At 35.1% G+C, this 27,943-nt stretch overlaps 1 protein-coding gene across 2 annotated transcripts; it reads right to left on the minus strand.

Annotated features, from left to right (window-relative positions):
• Positions 1 to 710: 710 nt before the first annotated feature.
• LOC105732053 (large ribosomal subunit protein eL8-like) lies at positions 711 to 27,849 on the minus strand. Of its 2 annotated transcripts, none has more exons than XM_064373946.1 (2): positions 26,431 to 27,849; positions 711 to 776 (listed from the first exon to the last, which is right to left on the minus strand). In XM_064373946.1, exon 1 carries the CDS (start codon positions 27,781 to 27,783, stop codon positions 26,983 to 26,985), a length of 801 nt encoding a protein of 266 aa, XP_064230016.1. In that variant the 5' UTR covers positions 27,784 to 27,849; the 3' UTR covers positions 711 to 776; positions 26,431 to 26,982. The 2 variants fall into 2 exon arrangements, with proteins under 2 accessions (XP_064230016.1, XP_064230019.1); XM_064373949.1 differs by lacking the exon at positions 711 to 776 and having other exon boundaries at positions 25,440 to 26,531; positions 26,718 to 27,849.
• Positions 27,850 to 27,943: the final 94 nt, after the last annotated feature.

The raw sequence follows: 27,943 nt of genomic DNA on the forward strand, positions 1-27,943 counted from the left end.
AATTATACATAGAAAATGTGGCTATTACAATTAAAATAAGATCTTTATACTATTACATCATAAGGATGTGATTTATTCAAGAAGTATAATAAAATTTGTGATTTAAATAACTAGATTATGATTCAGCAGTTAAAATGTCATTTTATCTCATATTCTAATTGGAATGCTCCATGTAATCATCAAAACAGAAAGAAAAATTGGGAATTAAATTGAATTCTGATAAATAGTAAGGTTCACTGACATTCAGTAATACCTAACTAAGATGCCATGAAAAGTAAAAGATCAATTTTTTAAAATGTTATTTTAGTATACCTGGGACTCAGTTGCAAAGAATTAAAATAATCATGTCTGATTACTTAAGCTTGTTTCTGTGCTGGCTGAGTAATGCCAGAAGAAGTTACTGAAATAAAGCAGAGTATGTTATGGTCTTTCTTAGGACCAGGGCAGGTGGTTGGTTATGCACAGCTCTAAGGGGGTGCCATTCACATTCACAGTTGTCCTGGACTTGTGTATTTATTACTATAGAGACAGGAGACAGCCAAGGGTCTGTGGCAAAATTCTGCTTTCAAGCCTAAAACAGTCATAAGTCTGAAAAACCAGATTGCTGGTCCTGGATGAAGCCCCTCTGTTGGTCCTGAATGAAGCCCCCCTTTCCTGACCTATTCTTTCTGAATAATGCCCACCTGTGCACTGGGAGGAATGGGTGGAGTCTCAGGAATTTCAAGCCGTTTGCAGCGGGGGGATGAGCTTGGCCTCTTCAGTTCCAGGGTGGTGACCTGCAATGATTCAATAGGTGAGGCAGGAAACCTGCTAGCAGGACTCTCTCTCACTTTGCTGAGAATTATTTTTCCTTTTTTCCTTTCACCCAATAAATTCCATTCCCCACACCCTTCAATGTGTCTACATGCCTAACTTTTCTGGTCCTGACACAAGAACCCAGATTTAGCCGAACTAAGGGGCAGGAATTCTGCAACATTACCATCATTGTCTGTCAGGTAGCTGTATGTGTCTGGAGAAAAAGGAGGCTTTCTTCCAATATAAACAAAAGCACTGTTCAGGCAACAGTAGAGCTAGACTCTGAATCTAGATACACATGGAAATACAACAAGCTGAAATCTCTACCTGCCTACATTACAGCTTCAATTAAGCCTTTATTCCTTGTGAAAATATATGGAAATTCAAATGTAATCTTTCCTCAAGAAAACTAGTAACAATCAATGAGAATACTATATTCTGAAATAAAATAATAAAAATCGCATAGCTTTTATAGTTAAAAAAAAAAAGTAGAAATCTAATGAATTATTACTTGTTCTTCTCTGTTGCAGTCAATAGTTCTCATACTTTGAACACCATGACCAAGAACTTTGAACATTACATGGAATACAATTAGGCAAAATACTGAAAAAATTTTAATGAGTTATGTATTCAAAAAGTAATGTAAGAAATAAGGTGAAAATAAAAGTACAACTAGAAAAATAATAGTATTTTGAAATACTTAACAATATTATAGAGAAAAAAGTAATTGTCCATTAAGTGCTGTTAAAAAGAATTATATAACAAATAACTTGAACTCAAAACAGTATGTTAATAAAAAGCTATGAGGAAAGGTAAAATCCATACATTAACACTTATTCTCTGATTAAGAAGATATAAAAATGAATGTAACAAATGCCCCCAAACAGAAAAAGGACAGTTATAAATAGGACAGTTACAGATGTTCATAATAGACAGAATAAAATATGTGGTAGAGAGACCTTGAATAATAGAAAACCAGTGGAAAACCGTCCTGTGGTCAAAAGATCTTTGGGGAGCTCACTGCAAAAGATAGACAATAATGAAGGCATCAGAATAAACCGCAGAAGTAAGAAGTAAGGAAATAGTGGACAGGAAGGAGAAAAGAGTAGCCCCCAAAGTGAGGAGGAAAGTATTCTATGAGTTAGTAAGGTATAATTTGAAATAAGAGTATAGTCTTCACATCTTAGCTCACAGTTAAGCTGCCTATGTGACTTTGGGCAAGCTACCAGCCTTTAAGGTTTAAATGTATATATAGACACACATATATATATAATTTACTTATTTATATGTATTTATAAATTATTATTGTTATTTTACTGTGTGGTAAGAAAAATAATGGCCTCCTAATGATGTCTACATCCTAAATGCTGGAATCTGTGCATATGTTATGTTACCTAAAGGAGAATTAAGGTTGCCAATCAAATGATGTTAAAATAAAGGATATTATCCTAGATTATCCAGGTAGGCCCACTGTAATAAAAAAAAAGGTCCTACAAAGTGGATAAGGGAAGTTTAATGGTGATTGTCAGAGTGATTTGATGTAAGAAAGATTTTATTTGTATATATATGTATATGAGAGTTTACTATATATATATAAAAGGAGAGTTTACTAAGTATTAACTTACATGATCACAAGGTCCCACAGTAGGCTGTCTGCAAGCTTGAGGAGCAAGGAGAGCCAGTCCAAGTCTCAAAACTGAAGAACTTGGAGTCCAATGTTTGAAGGCAGGAAGCATCCAGCACGGGAGAAAGATGTAGGCTGAGAGGCTAGGCCAGTCTCGCCTTTTCAGGTTTTTCTGCCTGCTTTAAATTTGTTGCCAGCTGATTAGATTGTGCTCATCAGATTAAGGGTGGGTCTGCCTTCCCCAGCCCACTGACTCAAATTTTAATCTGTGGGGATCGCTCCAGTGTCGAGACCACTCAGTGTCCCCGCCATAATGGAGCTTGAGCCCGGACACGTTTCCCACCCCCTGGAGGCAGTCGAGACCAGTGAAAGAGAGATTTAATAGAAGTTTGAGTTTGCAGAAGCCTATTTCTGGTCCACCGACCTAAAGGCTGGGTGAAGGCTGTGTGGTTTTACTAGGCATTGTTTCTTGAAGTACCTGCTCTGGGCTAGTTTTATGACATTGTTTACTCTCTATTGATGGGTCCCGTGCTTTTTCCTGTGACTGCTATTTGCAAAGTTAATGGATCTATCGCCTCTCTGACGACTTGCATAGATCATTAACATTTTAACTATAGGTTTCCTCACCCTGATAATGAGACCCACCTGCATGACTTGATTGTACCCATTGTGTGTTTTCCGCTGCCTAAGCTTGTAGCTGGATGGCTCTCTCTTCCCTTTATTAAGATAATGGCATCTGTTCTAATAATTGAGATGGGACTAAGAATGCTTATGTAAATGAGGTGGGGCAAAGAATGTTCCTGTAAAATGAGGTAGGAAAAGATATATATACTAACTCTGTGTACAATAAAGTTGCTGGTTTTAGGCATTGCTAATTGGGAATTGCCTGGCCAGCCTTCCAGACTCCAGCCTGTTCTGTCTTTTCTTTTCTTCCACGCACTCTCTCTTCCAGGTATTGGGACCCTCTTGCAGGTCAAGAGACTCCGGCAAACGTGCCGTTCTCACCGGCTCCCAACATTAATCTCCTTTGACAACACCCTCATGCAGGATTAATACATTGCATCCTTCAATCCAATAAATTTAACACTCAGTATTAACCATCACAGACCCCCTTCCACCAGCTTAAAGTCCGTGATGGCTTGTGAATCACAGGCATTCTCTAGAAGCTAAAAAAAGGCAAGAATATGGATCCGCTTCCTAGATCCTCCAAAAAGGAATGCAGCACCTTGATTTTAGCTCATTGAGATACATTTAGGACTTCAGACCTAAAAAGCTATAAGATAATAAATTTATATTGTTTTAAGCCACTAAGTTTGTGATAATTTATTACAGTAGCAATAGAAAGCTAATACAACCATGTTGAAGTCAATACGGTATAGTAAATGGAAATTTTAAAAGGGGAGAGTAGAAAAGTAAGATATAGTAGTGTTCCTCTATTACTGTTAGGGAGAATATATATTCTATTGGTTAACCAGTATATCCCATTTACTTACAAAGAACATTTGTAGGAAAAAAATTGCATTAGCTTAATACAACTAGATGAAAATGTCACTTGTTTGATATCCACATATATCTGAAATATTTCTGCTTTTTATTTTATTTCTGAAATAGGTTTCAGTATTAAGAAGACACTGAATAACTATCTCACAGCTAATTTTTCCAGGAATTTTAGAAATGAACTCTGCAGGTTACTAATCAATGTATTACAAGTCAATGTATATGGATTTCTTATTTGGTACACATCTGTCCTTTGATAATCTCTGTCTTGCCTGACAAAATAGTTTCTGAACTTATAAAATTGTTCCATGAAAGTACACTAAACCTTTGAGGAACAGCCCTTTACTCATGGTGAGATGGATGGACATCTCACGTGTTTATAGCAAACTCCAGTAGAAGAGAAGATTAATGTAGAAACCAAGAAGAGTGTTTAGAGGAATTTGAATCTCAGTCTGTAAATCCCTAGATGCAGAGGAAACAGGATGATAGATACTTCTTGTAATATGGTTAATAATTTGAATATGGTTAATAATTTAACTGATTGGTTGAGATGGGATTTCATGCTGCAGTTCAGGCTTGAGTATACCAGTGCAATTATAGCTCACTGCAGCCTGGAATTTCTGGGCTCAAGAAATTATTCTGCCTCAGCCTCTAAAGTAACTGGGACCACAGGTGTGTGCCACCACATCTGGCAAGAATATTATTAACTGTGATTTTTTTCATCTCTATGTAGTTTTAAAAAGGAGCCATTCAGACTGTTGGCTACCTAGCACTTTCCCTTCTTGGGAGTTCCTTTTCTCAGCAATTCCTCAAAATTCTCTTGAATATTTAGCATAGGAAAAAGACAGTTTCATGGTTGATAGTGATTGTCTCTATCGTCCAGCCCTTTCTCCCTTCCTAACAGAACCCCATCATATATTATCCCTTCTGGCAGCCCAAGTACCTCAGGATAAGCTGACTTTTCCCCCAGCTCTAGGGGTTGCTGATTGGTTTAAGAAAGAAGGTGAATTCCAGTGATTGGTTCAGAGATCCAGGCCTAACCCAATCAGCACATGTCATGTCTCTGGCTACAAAATTCAATCAGAAATGGCTATGAGGCCAAATTCTGGATAATTGGAGAGGTTTGTTGAAAGCTTCTGGAGGAAAAAAAAAAATCCCTCCTATCATAAAACAGCTCCCCGAATCCTTACTTTTGTTCTCTGATGGGGGGTTAGGTGATGTGCTATTGCATTTTTACTACCACGAAGGGTGTAGCCTTAGGAAAAATACACCACTCAAAGGAAGGCACAAGATGGGAAACTGAAGAAACAGAACTAGAGTTACTGAGTTAAATGGGCCTAAAGTCTGTCTGACCTCTGGACTTCAGCCACATAAGACATTAAATGTTCTTACTGTTTACGCCATTAAAATTGGATTTTGAGGTGTTTGTGTGTTACTTGGGGTAACATATTTTTAAAAAGCTTTGGTTCAATTTCAGAACAGATTGCTCTTGATCCAGTTTGCTTCACCTTACAAAATAGTGTACTTTAGTCATGGGGATTACTGGTCATAAAATCCTGAGGGCTCTCCAGATCAATCAGTCTTACAGTGATGGGTTAGAGAATGGACAAAATTTAAAAATTTCTTAGATGCTGTATTAGTCCATTTCCACACTGCTGATAAAGACATGCTCAAGACTGGGCAATTTACAAAAGAAAGAGGTTTACTGGACTCACAGTTTCACATGGCTGAGGAGGCCTCACTATCACCACAGAAGTTAAAAGACACGTCTCACATGGCAGCAGACAAGAGAAATGAGCTTAGTTTTTCCGGGAAACTCCCCTTTATAAAACCATCAGATCTTGTGAGACTTATTCACTATCAGAAGAATAACAAGGGAAATGACCAACCCCCATGGTTCAATAATCTCCCACATGGTGCCTCCCACAACACACGGGAATTTTGGAAGCTATAATTCAAGATGAGATTTTGGTGGGGAAACAGCCAAACCATATCAGATGCCCTTTTTAAAAAAAAATTTTTTTCCATTGGTTTGCATTAATTTGTTCCTTTTGTTCCAAATTAACAAGAAAACAATGGATTTATTTCTCATGCTTTCTTTTGCTAATGTAAGTGGAGCTTGAAAGTGATGCAAAGTAAAAAGATGTACCCAGTGGTTTTCTTGAGTCCTTCCTCTTTTAGATTAGTATATGGTTAACATAGGGCTTCTATATTCAGAACTGTCATTCATAGAAAGCAAGCTACTGGGAGAGAAAAGCAAATGATTCAAGACTTAAAAAGCTTTGCTTAAATTAAAAAAAGTAAAAAAAAATAAATTAAGTTAAAATGAATGGATCATAAAATTTACACTGCATTTTAGAGTGAATAAGAATGTATGCTGTGTGTTACATTAAATATTTTGAAATTATTGCCAAATTAATAACACAGATAGTTCAAATTAAAAAAATGTACACCAGAGGAAAAACAGTTCAGAATTAGTGTCTCTCTTTTAAAGAGTCAAATACATTTTTTTTTCACTTGGCTCTTCAAATCACTATTCTTTCAAAATGCTTTTGATTTCCAATCCATATAAATGTTACTCCATTTCTTTAATTTTATTGGTAATTTTTCTTATTCTTTATTAACCAATACTTAGTCAATTTACTCTCCAGAAATAAGCTGTAGGGGAAAATATTAACAAATTTCAGAATTAATTTAGTTGCTATTGTCAGAGGCATGTGAACAAGAACAACTCCATCTTGAATAGGGGCTGGGTAAAATGAAGCTGAAACCTACTGGGCTGCATTCCCATATGATTAAGGCATTCTAAGTCATAGGATAGATAGGAGGTCAGCACAAAATACAGGTCATAAATATCTTGCCAATAGAACAGGTTGTGTAAAAAAGCCGGCTAAATCCCACCAAAATCAAGATGGCAATGAGAGTGACCTCTGGTCATTCTCACTGCTACACTCCCACCAGCCTCATGACAGTTTACAAATGCCATGGCAACATCAGGAAGTTACCCTATATGGTCTAAAAAGGGGAGGCATGAATAATCCACCCCTTGTTTAGCATATAATCAAGAAATAATCATAAAAATGGGCAACCAGCAGCCCTCAGGACTGCTCTATCAAGTAGCCATTCTTTACTCCTTTACTTTTTTAATAAACTTGTTTTGCTTTGCCCTGTGGACTTGCCCTGAATCCTTTCTTGCGTGAAATCCAAGAACCCTCTCTTGGTGTCTGGATTGGGATCCCTTTCCTATACCACTATGACACAGTATTATGAGCTTGATATTAGTGCTACAGGCTCTGCTTCTAGTAAGTGATGTTTTTTGTCTTATATCTTTCTTTACAGGTGTCTGGGTCACATTTTTTAGATGATTTGCCAAGAAAATAACTCATTGATGAGTTCAGATATCACCTCCTCTGGGAAGGCAGTATGGATTCTGCTAAAGCCCTTCAATCCTCACGGTCTTCTGTGCTTCTCTAGAACTGTCTTCGTACCTCCATAGTATAAATTCAACTCATTTTCTTTTATTTAAATTTGCATATAACTGTCTCCTTCATTAGCCTATGATATCTTCAACAGTAGACTACCAGTCTTATGAAATTTTGGACTTCAGTGATCAGCACAAAATCTGACACAGGTGCCATCAATACAAGTTTCTTGCACCTCTGGTTAAATTAAGGTCTTTTGAGAAATGTGCCTAGTTTCTGACATTTTTTACCTAAAGTTCAGAGAGTTACCTTTCACCCCCTCCATATATTGCAAATATTTGCAATTCATAGTGATAAAAAGACTGCATTCCAGAGTTAGACTATCTGCATTCAGATTTCAACTCTGCTGCTGAGTAACCTTGAAGAATTTTACTGAACATCTCTCTAAGTATCCATTTCTTCATCTGTAAAGTTTGAAGCTAATAGAACTTACTTCAGGGGGGTTTTGTAAGAATCAAATAAAAAAATTATATAAAGCTCTTAGTAGGGTGCCTGGCATGTAATACACATTTTCGCCTTTATGTAGATGACACTGTTTCTATGTTTAACATAAGCTGTCATTATTACTATTGTTCCTATTAGCTACTGAAATATTTTACTTTCTGTGTTATTAGATATTAAATTTTAAATAACAATGAAGTTGTTTTATGGAAAGGAAGGCTGTGAACTTAAGGTAGCTTTGGAAAAATTCCAGGTAATTTTACAGCTGAAAATTAACTATATCAACAAGAATTTGCCAGGATTACACTTTCATTGTTCAAAGACTGTCTTTTTGCAGGAAAGCAAGTTTTATATTTGCCATCAGTCTTGGACCCCTCATTTGAATTCACTGGTGGCTGTCTGCAGGGTGTTAGCATGTGGATATCTTATTGCACTAACTCTAGAATTCAAATAAGCTGTTGATAGTGATGAGAAAGAATATTAATAGCATTTTGCTGTATGTTCAAAATGCTGCAAACTTTTCCATATTTCCATACATGATATATTGTTGTGGATAAGACGGAATGGTGGATAAGACGGAATGGTGAAAAAGGTAAATAATGGACTATTAAATTGGTCCACTAAAAATGCAGTTAAGAAATGCTGGTTATTTAGTATTGTCCTATAATTTTTTTCTTCCCAATTCCAGCTCTTGAAAATGTATGACTGTGGTAGGCATGTGTATAGGTACATGTGTGCCAGAGGAAGATTTATTTATATGTGGCAATGTTTCTGAAATCTCTAGATATTCAGATTCTATTATAATTCCAAAGAATTTCATGTGACTATATTTACAAAGGTCCTTTAATATTAGTCCTTTGAAATATTCTAGTTGAAAAAATTAAATTAGCTAGAATTCACAGAGACTGTCTTATTAAGAAAATTAATGGTGTCTTTTGGCTGTACTGCAGTAAAATCTGAGTTTATTTTAGAAACGGACCTTTAAACTCTGCTCTATTCTTTGTAGACATCCTAAGTAAGAAAGAAAAAAAGAAAAACAAATGTAAGATCAATTTTTCAATTAAAGTGTGGCAATTGTGAGGGAAAGCAACTAGAAACCAGCAATGGTTTCCTTGGATATATACTACATTAGGTCTGAATTTTATGAGCTCTTGAAAGCACTTATGCTTTACCATGACCTTGGGAGTACTTTCCCTGAATTCTGGAGATTGTGTATGAAATGTTTAATTCATTTTTTTTTTTTTTGCCACTACTACAATTTATTTAATAAGATTACATGTACTACTTCTAGTATTTTAACTTTATACCTGAAAATGCTCTCCTAAATTAAAAAATAAAACCCTTTAATCAGCAGTGCCTAAAATAATATATACGTTTTTCAACGTGTGGAGGGGAAGGAAATGAAGAAAGAAGGAAAAAGAGAAAGAGAAAGCAATGTCCATCTGTTCACTTAAGGAAATAAGGGAAGAAAAGATGAAGCTGGAGAAAGAATTTTATAGGACCAGAGAGTAAGTCTGTTTTTAAAAATTATATTTGCTAACTCCATGCTTGTACAGTGTTAATTTTTAAGCACTAAGTAAAGTATTTTTGTTTGTTTGTTTTTTGAGATGGAGTCTCACTCTATCACCAGGCTAGAGTGCAGTGGCCCGATCTCGGCTCACTGCCACCTCCGCCTCCTGGGTTCAAGCAAGTCTCCTGCCTCAGCCTCCCAAGTTGCAGTGATTACAGGCTCATGCGCTACCACGCCCAGCTAATTTTTGTATTTTTAGTTGAGAAGGGGTTTCAGCATTTTGGTCAGGCTGGTCTCAAACTCCTGATCTAGTGATCCGCCCACCTCGGTCTCCCAAAGTGCAGAGGCACGAGCCACTGCCCCCAACCTAATAAAGTATATTTTTATAAGCGTTCAGCAATATTGCCTTTTCTCCTATTTTGTAATAAATATTATCTGCTGATAAAAATGTTTACTCTTTTTATTTAATAAATCAACTTTTTAGGGCATTATTTACAAATGGTGAACTGCACCCATATGAACTATACAATTTGCTGAGTTTTAACAAATACATGCATCTATAAAACTACTGTTAGAAATCAAGATACAGAATGTTTTCATAATCTGCCAAATATTTCTTATGGCCTCTAATAATCTTTCCTCTACCCCTTGCCCCAAGCAAACATTGACCTGCCTTCTGTCATAATAGGCTAGTTTGCAATTTCTAACATTTTATGTAAATAGAATATATGTGTATATTTATATGTACTTTTTGATTCTAGCATCTTTCACTCATCATGACATTTTCATGTATGTTGCATGCATCAGTAGATAGCTCATTTTATTGCTGAATAGCATTCCATTATATGGATTTACCTTTCTTTAATGTATCCATCTGTTGATGAACATTTAGATAGCTTCTAACATTTGGTTAAATACAAATAATTTTGATCTAAGCATTCATAAACAAGTCTGTATATGAACACTGGGTTTCATTTTCTTTGGTAAATACTTAGGAGAACTACTGGATCATATGGTAATAATATGTCTAGCTCTATAACAAAATGCCACTTTTCCAAAGTGGTTGTGCATTAGATTCCCCTGAGTTGAGTGTATGTTCTAGTTGCCGTCCCATTCTCACCAATACTTAGTATTGTTAGTTTTGTTAAAATGTTAGTTTAAATAGATACATAGTACTACCTCACGGTTTTAACCTGCATCCCTTCTAAAGGTGAATGATGTTGAGCATCTTTCAATGGATATATGTGCTATTTATATATATTTTCTTGTGACATAACTGTTTAAATGCATCTGCCTATATTTAAGTTGGGTAATTTGACTTGATACTAACGAATTATAATGGTTCATTATATATTCTAGGAATAAGTCTTTTGTCAAATATATGAATTATGAATATTTTCTTTCAATCTGTAAGTCTTCTTTACTTCTTAATAGTGTCTTAGGAGAAATATTTTTAATTTTGATAAAGATATTTATCAGTTTTCCATTTGATGTTTCATTTGTTTATGCATATGATCTAAGAAATCTTTGCATAATCCAAGGTCGGAAAGATTTTTCTCATATGTTTTCTTCTAGAAATCTCATTGATTTAGCTTTGCTTTAGGTCTATCATCCATTTTATGTTAATTTTTGTGTATGGTGTGAGAGGATGGCTGTCCATTTGCTGTATGAGCATCCAGCTGTTCCAGCAGCATTTGTTGAAAAGGCTACTTTATGCTACCTTCCAAACTCTTCAGTACAATGCAGAATTTTCTAGTACTATTCAAAGTTAATGTTTTAAAAGTGTTCAGCAATATTATTAATAATTTATATCCATTTTGCAATAAATATCATATTTTAATAGTAAAAAGCATGCATCCCTTGCCTTTTGGGAACCTCTTTTTAAAACCCAAATTTATTGAGGCTTAACTTACAAAGAATAAACTGTATCTTTTAGTGAGCATCACTGTTAGAAGTAGAGAAAAAGTGAAATCAAATGATCATTTGCTAGATTCCATTTCTGTTTTATTCTTATTTCTAGCTAATGAATATTATTGATCACCTACTTTGTGTCACGTGCTGTGTTAGGAAAAAGACAGAAATAAGAAACCATTTCTTAGATGTTCTCACTTAGGGAGACAGGCATAAAATCACATCACCTTTAACTAGTCAATGCAATAATAAAAATTAAAAAAATATATATTGGCAATTAAAAAGAAAGGAAGTTAACTTCCTAGGGAAGTTGAAGAAGACTTCACAAAGGTGGTGACATTTGAATTATGTTATCTTTATTACAATCTCTTTTGTCTTCTTTCAAAAAAGAAACATTCATTGCAGATATAAATATTTACTTCATTAAGCCGAACATCTCTGGTTCACAAAGTGTAATGAAGAGATGTGCCTTAAATAAAAGGGGACATATGTATGATTTGCCTCAGAGACACTCCCTTATAGATAAGTCTTTTTACTGATACAGTCACTAGAGGTAGCCTCACCTAAGTGTAAACATTTCATCTTGGGTCAAACAAATGTATTTCCCAAGACAAAGGGAGTGTATGTGAAAGGAAACAGGAAAGATTTGAGGGGCCTGGAGCTGGGCCCATTTAATGAGCAGAGAAACATAGAAATAGTAATGCCTACTGTTTAGTTAGCATTCACCACATGCCAAACATCCTAAATGCTTTGCTGAATTCTCACAGCAACCTTATAAGAGTTTTGCACACAGATAAACTGAGGCAAGAAATGTTAAGACCCTATGGTAGATTATTCTTCAAAAACACCCACTCTCTCTCTCTTTCACTTTCCCATCCCATTGATGCTTAGTTTGGTCATGTGACTGGCTTTGGCCGTCTAGTGGACAGAGTGCACTTTTCTATCCCTTTATTGAGAAAGACTTTGGGCTTGCCCATGTGATTTGCTTTGACCAATAGGATGTTAGTGGATGTGATACAAGCGGCCTTGAAATAATCATGCGGCAGTGGGTTCTCCTCTTAGGTCTCTGCTATCACTGAGAGAAGAACCTTCCGTAGATAGCCTACTGGTCAAAAGAGTTGAAAGATAAACGGAGCAGACCTGGAACCAACTTGTAACTTAGAGCACAGCCTGACCTCGTTACCCACAAATGAGAAAAAATACACAGTTGATTGTTCTTTATTCCACTGAGTTTCAGGGTGCTTTATTATTCAGCTACTTAAGTGGCAAATCAAATCCTTTCGATTTGAGCTCTAGCAATATAGGTGCAATATCTGTATCACATGGCTACTAATACAGGAGATAATCAGCTATTTTCAGACACCCAGGTAAAACTAATCAGTTGACTAATGAAGTAGAGGTCTAGAGAGTGTCTATGAACTAATGATCTAAACCTTGCCAAATCATTTTAATTTCTCGGTGCTTTCCTTATAAGAGTATTGTAAATAATAATAATAATAAAGTAATAGCCATAGAGGTTCTCTGAAAATGTTAAAAGTGTTATGCATATCCAAGATTTTTTAAAAGTCTGTTTTGTTTTCTGCTGTATCCTCAGTGCCTAGAACAGTGCGAGCTGTGTAGCAGGTGTTCAGTAAACATTTGTGAAATGAAATTAAAAATAATTTTTTAAAAATAGTATCTTCAGCTCATAAATAACAAAACATAAAGTACGTTTATAATTAGGGAAGTAATTAACTTTTATTCTTGAAAAGAATTGGGGAAAAAGCCAAGGAAGTTGCTTCCTCTTACTCTCCTGTGGATTCCAGCTCAGTGTTATATTTAGAGGAAAAAAATTAAATGCACACAGAGGCTGTGACAGTACTGTCCTTTCCCAGTGTGGCCCAAAGTCAAGACAAGTCAATCCAACCATTGCCTCTTCCCATCACTTACTAAAGTTGCTTTTCACCTAACTTCAAGAGCTCCTAGTCTGTGGACATTCCCAAATAAGCCCAATTCCCTGCTCTGGCTGAGACTGAAACCTTTCTGGCTTCCACACTGCCAATCTTTTGCTGATTTGGGAACGGATACACATTTTAATGTATGTCCATTTGCATTCAAGTCAGATGGGACTGGATCTCCCAGATCGCCTCTGACAGGAAAAAACCATGTGTGTGAAGGACACGAGAATGACTGATCAGGAAAACAGACCCTGCGATGACACAGTGTCTTCAAGGTGGGACAATATATATATATGTGTCTTAGGAGGAAGGGAAAAGATGTGAAGTTATGAAAGAGTAAACAGAACGGAGTAAGAATGAATGATAGTCAACACGGACCATATTTAAGATTGCTAGATGCTAGTTTGTAATAGCAAGTCTAACAAATGTGCTTAGTTTCCTACCTTTACTGTCCAAACTAATATTCTGGAAATCCTAACATTAAATGAGACTGTTGTTGCAGTCTTATATTAGCTTGCTTCTGGTCTAGAATGTTTTATTAGCAGGCAGCTATTTGATTTTAATATTTGTTCTGCAGTTTTAAAAAAAATGAGCTTCATTTATAAAAATACAGATAGTTCAGAATATGGTCAAATGGTCATCTGAATTGAAGAGTCAGGTCACTGCGTTAGGAAGAAAAGATCCATTTACTGTTTTTCCTTCTTTGTTTACCATAAAGCAAGATATAGTCTAATGAGATGTCTTACTTTTAAGACATTTGCATTTAATTCAGTAGGATTTAGGTGAGGGCCATAGTTAGAGTTTTGCTCCTCATATCAAATTGCAGAAAAAAATCACACTAGAGATGTTATTTGACTTATTCTACTTTCTATTATAACATAGGCTGCCTTTTTATCTCAAAACATCTCTGGTGATTTCCTGAGAACATTTTCGGTGGCGTAAGGATTATTTCAGCCCCAAACTTTCTTGTTAAAATGTTAAACTGGAACATTTGAACAGTATTGCATCACTGACATGAAACTGACTAACAATCTGGAAGCAATAAATTATACTTAAGTATCCTTCATTGTAGTGAGTGCTTCATCCTGTGACAGATATTCTCTAGTGAGAGTTTCGGGTAAAACTCCTTCTGTCTCTGCTAAAATTTTTAAATAGCTACTGAACCATTTCTGGCCTCCAGTTAATATGTCCTAGTAATACAATCTGTCAGTGTCATTAGTATATTAAAAATTATAGACTAAACACACAATATTGAAAGAATAAAAGGAAAAGATCAATCCTCTCATTTTTGCTATAGATTTTCATAATGATTTCTTTACTTCTTGAATATATATTTTATCTGCCAAATGACCATATATTTGCAACTCTTGACTTGGAAAATATATAAGATAATAGAAGAGAAATAAATAACATAAATATAATTCATATCCTGGATTTCTTAGCAGGATCCACAGTATTATTATTTTTCTTTCTTTTATATAAAGATGGGGTCTTACTATGTAACTATGTTGCCCAGGCTGGTCTTGAACTCCTGGGCTCAAGGGATTACTCCACTCCCCCAACCCTCTACACATACCACCTCACCTCACCTCAGCCTCCCAAAGTTTTAGGATTACAGGAGGCATGAACCACTGCACCTGGACAGGAGGATCCAGAGTATTAAAGCTCATTTTACCCTATTCATCAAAGCTTACCTAATTTTATGTCCCTCAGACTCCAGATGAAACTGAAGCTAAATGGAAAGAATTTAGCACTATCAATTATATAAATTGTATAAATTTAGTAGGTACATAAATCTTTTAAATAAGAAAAGAAAATAAATTGCTCAAGTTTCTATGAGAAAGATACTAAGATTAAAGAGGGTTTTTTTTTAATCTGATGAAAACAAATGTTTTAATTTAAAAAAATTTCCTAAGTCCAAAGTTGCAGAAACCCAAAAAATTGGGACATATTCTTAATATCTTCATCTCATCTTTACCTAATATCAATTTTTTCTTCAAGTTACTTCAATTGTATATCCTATATTTCTTTCCAGTCATTTTATTTCCTCCATTTATATTGCTTTCATCCATTCTTGTATTCTTCTAATCTCTACACAACCTGAGTGATTTTCATTGTAAAAAATAAAACATATGAATATAACTCTGATGCCTAACACCAATTATTGCTCTTAGGATAAAGGCCAAAACCTTTAGTATGATCTGTAGGCCTTACAATATCTGCCTTTAGTCTTCTGTTTTCCAGTCACTCTGGCTTTCTTTTAGAAACTTAGAACAAACCAAGTTTCTTCTTGCCTAAGGGACTTAAGCACGTCTCACCTGGCTGGGCACAGTGGCTCACATCTGTAATCCCAGAACTTTGGGAGACCAAGGCAGGCAGATCACCTGAGGTCAGGAGTTTGAGACCAGCCTGGCCAACATGGCAAAACCCCGTCTCTACTAAAAATACAAAAATTAGTCAGATGTGGTAGCACAAGCCTGTAATCCGAGCTACTTGGGAGGTCGAAGCCGAGGATGGCTTGAACCCGGGAGGTGGAGGTTGCAGTAAGCCGAGATTGCACTACTGCACTTCAGCCTGAGCAATAGAGTGAGACTCTGTCTCAAAATAAATGAAAGCAAAACAAAAAACATATCCCACCTTCTATCTAAAATACTGTATGTATGTGTGTGTGTATATATATATACATATATATATAAAGAGAAAGAGTATATTTATATATTATATACATTTTAAGTATTTGTTAAAATTATTTATTAAAATTAAAATTTATTAACATTTTAAACAATATATGTGAAGTATTATTCCATCTATAGCACCACTAATCCCACCCCAATCCTAGTTTTGATGCCAATCCCAGACATACTATGAAATACTCTCCAACTCATACTGATCTTCAAGATGTCTGCTCAAGCTTTATTTAATTCCCTTATGAAACTTTTACTTTATGAAAATTATGTCAGCATGGATTATATGTTCCTTTGTATGGTTTTTGGATTAATATCTTCTCCCCTAAACTTTATATTCCATGAGGGAGAAATTTTGTCTATTTTGCTTATCATTCTGTCTCTCCACATATCAGTATGCCTGGCTCAGAGTGAATTCTTAATAAATATCTGATGAATTAAGCTGTGGGGATTTCCATAACAGAACTCCTTATGTGTTGCTGCCTTTTTAGTATTTTTCATGGTCTTTTAACTGATGTCAGAATATTTCCCTAACACAGCCCTTGCCCTGTGATGCCTTAAGTCTCTCCAAAGAGACTTAAGAGTCTTGCTCTGTTGCCCAGGCTGGAGTGCAGTGGTGCCATCGCAGCTAACTGCAAACTCTGCTTCCTGGGTTCAAGTGATTCTCCTGCCTTGAGTAGCTGGGATTACAGGTGCTTGCCACCATGCCTGGCTAATTTTTCTATTTTTAGTAGAGATGAGGTTTTGCCATGTTGGTCAGGCTGGTCTCAAACTCCTGACCTGAGGTCATCTACCCATCTAGGCCTCCCAAAGTGCTGGGATTACAGGTGTGAGCCATTGCACGGGACCCATTGGTCTATTTCTTAAATGAATGGACAAACAAAGCTTATCAGTAATGTTCATCTTCTTAATCTGTTTAATTCTCATTAGATATTTCTTATACATCATAACACTATTTTCCTCCACTGAATATAGAACAACATTGTCAAAGAAAGTAATTGGTGGGAAGGTACTATTGACATAAATGTTTATTATGTATCATGGCATAATAACTTTATGATCAAATGAGTCTAAAAATAGTCAAAAGGTTGATGGATCATCTTAATGAAAATGGTTAACAAAATTACTTGATTTTAGTTTCTTAATTTTAATTTTTTACTCTAAGTTAAATGAAACTGACTTTTGCTGTCTCATTTTATTTGAATAAACCCCAATATTAAAACTTGCTTTTATTTCTTAAAATTTTTAAAAGACCAGTATAGTTTTCTGACAGAAAACGTAGCTTAAATGTATAAAAGTTCTTGACAATAACTGCTCATTAGGTTTTGCAAGTTTGTAGTATAATGCTATACAGGATTATCTTAGTAGTACTTCATAATTCCTACTAATCAATTCGAATTTTTCTGCAGAATTGGATAGCATCATTTTGGATTAAGAGATATAATGATTGTGCCATTCAGAAAGTGGCACTGTTCAAAGGTAGAACACATTCTGAGCAACTGAAAGACAAATGTATAAAATTAAATATGTCTTGAAATCTCAGCAGTAAATATTTCATTGGAGATTTTCATGTGGTTATGTGACGAAGATTTGATTCCTGCCTTGGATACATCTAGTTAGGTATCATTGCCTTTCATGACCCCAAATATTTTCTTTCACAATCATGCTTTTCCTTATCACCTCCATTACAAAATGTTAGATTGTTCATCTTAAAGATAAAGGATTATATAATCAGGTTTTAAACACTCTACTTATTAGATCTGTTTGTGAAGAATAATCAAACAGGAAATGAAATACTGTTTCTCCTGATGGTATCAACCTATATTAGAAATATATAATTAGCATATCTTAAATTACCTTTCCCTCACTGGATAAATAACCTTGCTAGGTACAAAAATTATTAAGTTAATTCCTCTACAGTTCTTCGACATTTGAAAGAAAGTGCTTGCATGTAATGTCATTTCTGATTTCCATGAAATTGGATGTTTTGAAGGACTTTTAAATACTACTATTGAGCTTGCTGAAAATTGATACTGTATATAATTCAATTGCTTCATTTGTCTAATATGGTATGTGCAAAGTGGCTCTTCTTCAGAAAATGTCAGTTGGAATGAGAATTTTAATTATTTTTTTCAGTTATACTTGGCAACTAGATCTGGAACAAAGATACTGTAGCAAATGTATGATATGTGAGAAATAAGTTTCTGAAAAGATTCTGATTAAACTTACATTGTCAGCTGCCCAGCATAAGACTTATTAAAGATTAAACTCTAACCCAGTCTTTTAACCACATTTGTAATAGATGTACTGTAGCACCAAGTATCTGACCGGATTAAATTAAAGATACAGCACCATCTTATGGATATTTCTATATTTGTAAAATCTGGAAATACAAAAATTGTTTTGAGTTTGGGAATGGAAAACTTTATCAGAAAAAAATGTGGGAGGAGAACATTTTAATGTATAAGGGAAAAATTATGCAGTATTAAATAACTCCGGTGTGAGTATGTGCACGTATATGTGTGCACATGTGTGTTTGTGATAGGATGGTAAATAAAGGTACAAATTAGATTTGTAATTATTTTTTTCATTAGAAAATGAAGAATTCTACTAAAAAGTAAAATAAACTTTCATTACAATATAAATTTATAACTTTTTGAAATAAGACATTTGTTCTTCACATGTACCCCAAAACCTAAAATGCAATAAAAAAAAAAAAGACATTTGGCCAAGAATACTGTCAATCTCTACAGGATACTGGGATGGACATCACTATATATCACCTTGCAAGGATAGTCAGGGAAATATTGATAAGTAGAAATGTTCTTAGTAGCCAAGGGCTACTTTCCAAAGAGTGCTGAGAAATTTCAACATGATAATAAACCAATTTAATTATCTGCTGAAACTGTATAACTAGTAATAAAGTCTCCTTATATTCAATCTAGTATTTAATTATTTTTATAAGTGATTTATGTTCATTATTATTGTTTAGATTTTATATAAAGATATTTTAAAATAAATACTTCCATAACAATCCTTGTTATTTTAATGTATAACACATAGCCAGTCTAAGGTGGTTATAGAAAAATTGATGGACAAAACTCCTCAGTGAATTATTAAGGCATGGTTATGTATGTATGTTTAATATCTTTAATCTTTAGTTCATCTTAATTATCAGATATGGACCTGAAGCATCACATAATTTATCTAGGTCATACAGTATAGAATTACCTCATTCTAACTAAAATACATATACCATGGCTCTTATCTTTTTGTTGTTTTGAACCCCATGATAAAAATTTTGAATCCTTTATTTAGAAAAAAAGGCTATCGATATGATACATTTCACATAAGAGTTTCTAGACCCTCACAAGCAGGGTCCCCAACCCCCAGGACTCAGAAACGTACTAGTCAGTGGCATGTTAGGAACCAGGCTGCACAGCAGGAGATGAGTGGCGGGTAAGCAAGTGAAATTTCACCTGTATTTACAGCCATCTAGTTGCTTGCATTAGCACCTGAGCTCTGTCTCCTGTCAGATCAGCAGCAGCATTAGATTCTCATAGAGGGCAAATCCTATTGTGAACTGCACATGTGAGGGATCTAGACTGCACACTCCACATGTGAGGGATCTAGATTGTGCACTCCTTATGAGAATAATGCCTGACGATCTATCATTGTGTCCCATCACTCCTAGATGGGACCATCTAGTTGTAGGAAGACAAGCTTAGGGCTCCCACTAATTCTACATTATGATAAGTTATATAATTATTTCATTATATATTACAATATAATAATAATAGAAATAAAGTGTACAATAAATGTAATGTGCTTGAATCATCCCAAAACCATCCCTGCACCCACTGTTCATGGAAAAATTGTCTTCCGTAAAGCTGGTCCATGGTGCCAAAAAAAAGGTTGGGGTCTGCTAGACTAGAGCTCATCCATGGCTTATGGTTCGAATAGTATTCTTCTTTTTTTGTTAAACTGTATTTCCTTCTGGTCATAATTTTGATGACCAGTAGCCAGGGGCTTAATTATAAAGATTTGAACAGTCTTCTTGTAATTTTTTTCAAATACACACTTTTTCACACAGAAACACACACAAACACACACACTTCTATTTGGTTTTGACTCATTTCTCCCCACAATTAAATTATATATTAAAAAGAGCAGTAAAAATAGAGGCGTTCTTACAGATTTATTTTCATATATATTATTTTTATGATACTACAGAGGGAGATGTAAAAATATGATGTTTACTACAAATAATACAGAATTTTTGGCTTTATCCTCACATAATACAGGTTCTAATCATGTTTCATTAGGAGTCACGTTCTATATGATGTATACTCGACTGTAAATATCTAAATTTTGTTTCAAATATAAAATTGTCACGAATTTAATAAAATTAAGTACTTCCCAGATATCCATATGAAAAGAAAAAAACATAAAGTTGAAAAATTCTAAATATGCCATATATGTATTTTTGCATTCAGTTTTCAGATGTAGATAGGCAGTTTTTAGCTTAATGAGAAATGTAGGGAAATTTAGGGGAATAAAAGCATAATGTTTAAATTTAGATCCAAGACACTATATTATTATATAAAAAATTTCAGATTATCAAATGCAGAACTATAGGTAATTTTTTGTTTATTAATATTGTAGAATAATCTTGTGAGTTGAATCACTGCTTTTATAATAAAGGGTAGATTGTATTAAAATTCATTAAAAAATTAGATGCCTGATCATTTAAACTAGGAATAAAACCATTTTCAGAGTCTGTATCTTTAAGAGTAATTAGATCCACTAGATACATTTGCTCAACATAGTATAATAACTACTTTATCGTTAAATCAGTCTGAGAGAATATTTAAGAGTGAATATTTGCTGAGTAATAACAACATGTTCGTTGTTCAATGGCAAGATTAAAGACATAACCCTGAAGACTGGGTTTCTCAAAATGTAGTCCTCAAACCCCTGGGGGGTCACTGAGACCCTTTCAGGGGAGCCTACAAAGTTAAACTGTTTACATAAGAATATTAAGACATTATTGTCTTTTTCGCTGTGTTGACATTTTATTGATGGCACAAAGGCATTGGTGGTGAAACTGGTGGTGCCTTAAGCATGAATCAAGACAGTGGCACAAAAATGTGCTAGTCAGCCGGGAGCGGTGGCTCATGCCTGTAATTCCAGCACTTTAGGAGGCCCAGGAGGGCGGATCACCTGAGGTTGGGAGTTTGAGACCAGCCTGACCAATATGGAGAAACCCCGTCTCTACTAAAAACACAAAATTAGCCAGGCGTGGTGGTGCATGCCTGTAATCCCAACTACTTGGAGAGGCTGAGGCAGGAGAATCACTTGAACTTGAGAGGCAGAGGTTGCAGTGAGCCAAGATGGCACCATTGCACTCCAACCTGGGCAACAAGAGTGAAACTGCCTCAAAAAAAAAAAGTGCTGGTCATCACGTGTTATTCACTGGTACACACTCACAGGAAACAAAAATGTCAGTTTCACTTATTAATGAACCTAGTTTAGTAGTTAAAATTATTAATTTTGTTAAATCTCAATGCTTGGGTATATTTTATTTTGAGACCCTCTACCACCTAGGTTGGAGTGCAGTGGTACTATCAGGCTCACTGCAGCCTCCACCTCCTGGGCTCAGGTGATTCTCCCACCTCAGCCTCCCAAGTAGCTGGTACTACAGGTGTACTCCACCACAGCTGGCTAATCTTTTGTATCTTTTTTTCTTATAGAGATGGAGTTTCACTATGTTGACTAGTCTGATTAAAAATTTTAAAAATATTTTATGAGGCAAAAATGGGAAGTATGGATAAAGCCCTTCTTGTCACCTAATGAAGTATAATGGTTGTATCAGGGAAAAGCACCTGTTTGAGTTGCAAGTTGAATGAGCTGTTTCTTCATGGAAACCCATTTTTACTTAAGAAAACAACAGAGGCAAATTACCATTATTCAGACTGGGATATTCTGCAGAATTTTTCTCAAAAGTGCATGCATAACGCAAGATTATCACTTTAAGGAAAATAACTGACAGTATCGTTGCCAGTGACAAAATTCAAGCTTTCAAGCAAAAATTAAAATTTTGTAAAACTTGTAGTGCCACAGTGAGCTTGATAGTTTTCCAAGACACTTTGCTTAAGAGATTAGTGGTTATTGACAAATGTGATTTTTTGATACAATTTAATAAAAAATCTTTCAAAGGTGTCAACCTTTGAAAGATCTATATTAATCAGTGAACCAGTGTTTTCCAGATGACCAATAAATGATATTACAAAATAATGCATAGGTAAAAAAAAAATCAATTCAAGATCGACTAGTATGCTATATTTTTTAAATATCACAGAGTAAGAAAAGCTTATTGACATGGTTTTCCATTCTACATTATACCTAATAGTTAAGAAACTACCACTTGTTGACTTGTGGTGTAATATCAAAGAAGAATGTCCACAATTATATTAAAAGACTATTAAAATACTCCTTCATTTTCAACTATATATCTATGTGGTGTCAGGTTTTCTACATCTATTTCAATCAAAATAACACATTACCACAGACGGAATGTAGAAGCAAATATCAGAATCCAGATGAATTCTATTAAACCAGACATTAAAGAGATTTTTACAGTATAAAAATAGTACTAATATCCTCACCAAACTTTTAAGTTTGGAAATATAATAGTTTTTTCATAAAAGTATATAATTTGTGTTATATAATGTTATTTTAAAATAAACTAATAAATAACTATTTCTAACTTTTCTTAGTTTTATTTTCTAATATGAGAAATACTGATAAATATAACCACACAAAAAAGTTCTTTGGGGTCATTAATAACTTTTAAAGGTGAAAATGGGTCCAGAGAACAAAATGTTTGATAATAATAGCTATAGCCTAGAGTAACAGTAAATAGTATAAAGACACATCTTTTTTTTCCCACCTGATATCCTTTTCACTAGTCTTATAATTTGTCCATAAAAACTCTACTTCACTTTAGTTGAATTTTCTTGAGCATTATTGTTAAAATGGTATAAGTTATTTTACAGTAGAATTTTCATCTCTTAAGTGAGACATTGGTTGAATTCCTAGTCAATCAATATAATTCTGTCTTTACAATGTCCTAGTATAGTGCTTAATTTAGATCAGGCACTCAATACATGCTATTGACTGGCAGAAAATGTGTTTAACAACAAAGTCAATATAAGTATAAAAACCTATGAAAGCTGAAGGAACAAAAAGCCTCTGGCTATTTATTGCTTTATCCAAGTATAAGCATAATTCCTATGTTTTATCCATTGCCATAAAAATCTCACATGGTTTATGGCTTTATTAACATTTAAAAAGCCCAAACATTCTCTTCTGGGTTAAATATTTGCTTATCTGGTGATCATAATAATCACTACATATATATCTTGAATTGATGCAAGACTTTTCTTGTGACACTTTGAATACAGGCCACAATGTGCTTCTACATTCCCTTCCTCTCTGTACTTTACAAGCCAACTCATTTCTGTCCATTTCCTTCAAATTTCTCATAACATGGAAAATTAAAGAACAATGGAACTTGTTCTTGTGTCAGTTTGCTAAGAATGGTCTGTCGGGGGTGGGGAAATATGGGAGGGACAGCAAGGGGCGGGGAGTTGGGGAGGGATAATACGGGGAGAAATGCCAGATATAGGTGATGGTGAGGAAGGCAGCAAACCACACTGCCATGTGTGTACCTATGCAACAATCTTACATGTTCTTCACATGTACCCCAAAACCTTAAATGCAATTTAAAAAAAGAGAGAAAAGAAATATCATATTCCATTTTCCTACAACTTATGTTATAATTTAGCTCTATATGTAATTTGGTAACTTGTCATTATTTCAAAGAATCCCAGACTTCACATCTTTTTAATAGTGATCTTTGTGGGGGAAGTTGGCCTGAGAGTTCATAAGGATTCATTGCAATTTGAATACATTAAAAAAAATTTGACATCCTAGAAACCTGTAATTTCCTATTTAGATAGGACATTTTACTTCCATTTTTATCTTCATTTCTACCTTAAAAAGCTTAGAGAGAGGTATGAGTAGACTTAAATATTTTTTCTATTCTTATTTATTTACTATTTTATGTACAATGGAAAGAAGTAGCTGAGGCCATGGATATAAACGGTAAATTTTACCTGCAAAAAAAAAAAAAAAAAAAAAGAACACTAGAACTGTAATCAGTTGCTAATGAATGCCCAAAGATTGAATAGGAACAAAAGGATAGTAGCTTCTTATTTGGGGTCAAGCCTTCTTATAAAAATTATGAAATCTCTGAGATCAAGATATTGTAACATTTGGGAGTGAGTCTGATTGTTTATAGGTTAATGATATAGTAATACAGATTCTGAGTTATATAAAATCCAATAAATAAATGCATTGAACAATTTGCAACTTTACCTATATTTTCTTTCTATAGCTCTATGGCTAAAAGTGAGCTTAATAATAAAGCAATTACTGTATAATAGTAAAATAGTTGGCATGAACTGAGAACTTACTATATACCAGTACTTTGTATGCATTATCTTATTTATTCTTCACGACAACCCTTTGAGTGTACTTTGTGTGTGTATGTGTGTGTGTGCATGTCTGTGCGCGCGTGTGTGTGTGTAACTGGGAACTACTCATTTGTCAACTTATGCTTATCATCTGCATATATTTTTACCCATTACCTGCAAAATGTGTGGTCCCATAACAGTTCTTCATTACTGACTCAGATTCTAATTGGAGAGGAAAAAAGGCAAAAGCAGACTAAAGGGAGAGAAGGGATTTAAATGCGGTTTTCAAGAGGATGATTGCCTCATAAGATATAAATAGTCATCATAAAATTTCAAAAAAATATTGTTTGTATCTTACTTTTGTAAGGGCATATTTCTTCGTGAGCTGACAGTTTTCCCATAGATGTTGCAAAATTGATTCTTCCATTTGTCCTAAAAAAGATTCTTCTTTCTGTTGTACAATCATTTTAGTTATAACTATACTATAAAAGATAATAGACTGTCTACTTTCAAGACATTTAAGGGATATTTTGAGAATTTTTCTCTAATGACATATGAGCATATATTATCATAATTGTTTAATTTGTTCTCATGTCTGTTTCATATACATTCTCTGAGGGGGTAAATTTTTAGTTTTTTTGCACTCAGAATAATGCATAACCTAAAGTGGGTACCCAAATAATGTCTGTTCTATGAAAAAAAAAAAAAAGATTTCATCTGTGAGTTGAAAGAGTTAACATTTTACTTTTAGGCCAAATGCACAAACTAATTCTCAGCCAGAAAACAGCCCACCTATGGTATTCAGGTCACACACCTGTTTCCTTAAATATTATTGCCAAAAACACATTTTATATTCCATTTTATTACTGTGCATCCATCTTTCCTTAGCATTAGAGATCTTTCATTAAAAAGCAGTATAAATTCAATTTGTTTTTATGCTCACCTTGACAAAAGTAAAAATGAATCACTGAATAAGTTTAAGTGTATTGTGTGCATTTATGCTGTGTGACCAATGAAGACTTATTTGGGCATCATTTAATCAATTATTCCAGAGCATCAACCAATATTATAATGACTTGAAAAGTTAATACATAAGGTAGAAATTTCGCACAAATATCAGTGCAAGCACAAAATTTAAAACCTTAAAATTATTTGGGTACAATTAATTAATGATCAGGTCTTCTTTTCAGGTACCTTTTCTTCAAACCATCCCTTAATTAGAGGAGAGGCAAGGAAGTTTCCCCAGAGACCCATCACTGGCCCTCTTCTCACTTTGAACACATAATTTCTGAACCTTATCATCCATATGTGTACTTTAAACTCCTCAAAGACCTGATGCTTCTCCAAACATACTTGTCTTCTAGAAGACCATATTTCATCAATTACTAATCAAGTTACCATATTCTGACAAGCATCTTCTATGCTTGACCCTCTTCCTCAGCACCTCATACATATTCTATTAATTCCTTTGTCCATCTCATCAACTTTCCTCCTCTGCTTGTCCTCACTCTTAAGTTCAAAGCCCCATTGTTTCTCTCTCAGATGTCCCTAGTAATCTTCTCTTTATAGTTTGCCTCTGGTTTCACTGCCCTTGACTCTTAAGAGTTACGCATTACAGTATGTCTTACCTTACTTAAAACCCCTTCTGTATTTCCCCATTTTCTGCGGGATATGTTTAAACTCCAAAGCCTGGCACATAGGACCAATCCTGAATTTGCCTATGCTTATTCTCTAGTCTCATCTTCCACATTTTCATATTACATGCATTCTTCACTTCAGGCATGCCAGTTTACTTGTAGTTCTCCAAATTGGGAAACAATTTCACACCTTTGCAAATAATTATCTTCCTATCTACAGTGCCCTCATCTCAACAGCTCTAAATTATTCTTCAAGATATATGTCAAGCAACCTGGAAGCCTTCTCTTACATATTAGTCTGTTTCCACACTGCTATAAAGATAATACCTAAGATTGGGTAATTTATAAACAATAGAGATTTACTTGACTCACAGTTCCGCATGGCTGGGGAGGCCTCAGGAAATTTACAATCATGGCAGAAAGCAAAGGAGAACCAGGCACCTTCTTCACAAGGCAGCAGGAAAGAGAGAGAGCTGGGGAAACAGCCACTTTTAAACCGTAAATATCTTGTGAGAACCCCCTCACTATCACAGAACAGCATGGGGGAAACCACCCCCCATGATTTAATCACCTCCCACCAAATCCCTCCCTCTACACACGGGGATTACAATTAGAGATGAGATTTGGGTGAGGACATAGAGTCAAACCCTATCACTTACTGTCTTCTGAATGAAGTGTTTCTTCTCTGTATTGCCATTATCTTCCGGATTATTAGAACAATCATCAGATTGCAATTCAAATATTGATTTTTTTAAATAAATGATTTTTTTCATTTGTGGTTCCTTAACTGATTAACTTCTTGAGGCCTATATCTTGTTTTTTCTAAAGATATCCAGAATAGCTTTAGCATATGTTAATTTTTTTTGAAGGAAAATTTGTATTGTTTTAATTATTTTTATGTACAGAAAACTCAACAGTGTACATTTAAGCCAGTTTAGTGGCAAGTTCTTTAGCCTTTGCCTTTTTGAGCTTGACGATGCAAGCCACAGATTTGGGACCCAGGACATTGCCTCCCCAGTGACGGCAGATCTCATCATATCTGTCGTTGTAATTGGTTCTGATGGCTTCCACCAGCTTAGCCAAGGCGCCTTTGACTTCCGAGTTAACCTGTATGAGGGCGACAGTGGTGCAGGTCTTCCTGTGGACTAGATGTCCCAGTCTTGCCTTCCTCTTGGTAATACAGTAAAGGACTCCCATTTTACGACACAGGGCAGGCACGAAGACAACCAGCTCGATGGGATCCACGTCGTGTGCGATCACCACCAGCTGAGCTTTCTTGTTTTCCACCAAGGTGGTGAAGGTGTTAACTCCTGCTCGAAGGACAGGTGGTCTCTTAGTGGGGACGTCCCCTTTGCCAGCAGCTTTCTTCTCTGCCCAGGTCAACAGGCTCTGCTGCTTCTCTCGTTTTGTCTCTCGTTTATACTTGTGGGCCAGCTTAAGTAGCTGAGTAGCTGTTTGGCTGTCCAGGGCCTGGGTGAATTGGTTAATTGCAGGAGGCACTTTCAGCCGCTTATAGAGGATGGCTCTCTGCCGCTGCAACCTGATGTAACGAGGCCATTTCACAAAGCGGGCGAGGTCTCTTTTGGGCTGGATGTCCTGTCCAATGCCAAAATTCTTACGCCTTTTCTGAAACAGGGGATTCACCACTTTCTTGGCCTCCTGCTTCTTCACGACAGCGGGGTCCAGAGCCACCTTCTTCCCCTTCGCCTTCTTTCCTTTCGGCATCTTGGGCGGCAGGAGGAGAGCAGCATACGTTAATTTCTTAAACTATGTATGTTTAATTAATGAACTGCTTAAAACTCTTTGTTGTCTTTTAGATATTTCTTTAATTTATGCCTCTTAAGCCATTTATATCTTCATGGAGGAAACACTATATATGCTATGC

This window comes from Aotus nancymaae, unplaced genomic scaffold (genome assembly GCF_030222135.1).
Source record: "Aotus nancymaae isolate 86718 unplaced genomic scaffold, 86718_ANA_hifiasm-v0.15.2.pri h1tg000002l, whole genome shotgun sequence".
Classification (NCBI taxonomy): domain Eukaryota; kingdom Metazoa; phylum Chordata; class Mammalia; order Primates; family Aotidae; genus Aotus; species Aotus nancymaae.

What these genes read in the sequence shown, in the direction of transcription:
- LOC105732053 (XM_064373946.1), bottom strand. Translation starts at nt 27,783, where the DNA reads ATGCCGAAAGGAAAGAAGGCGAAGGGGAAGAAGGTGGCTCTGGACCCC.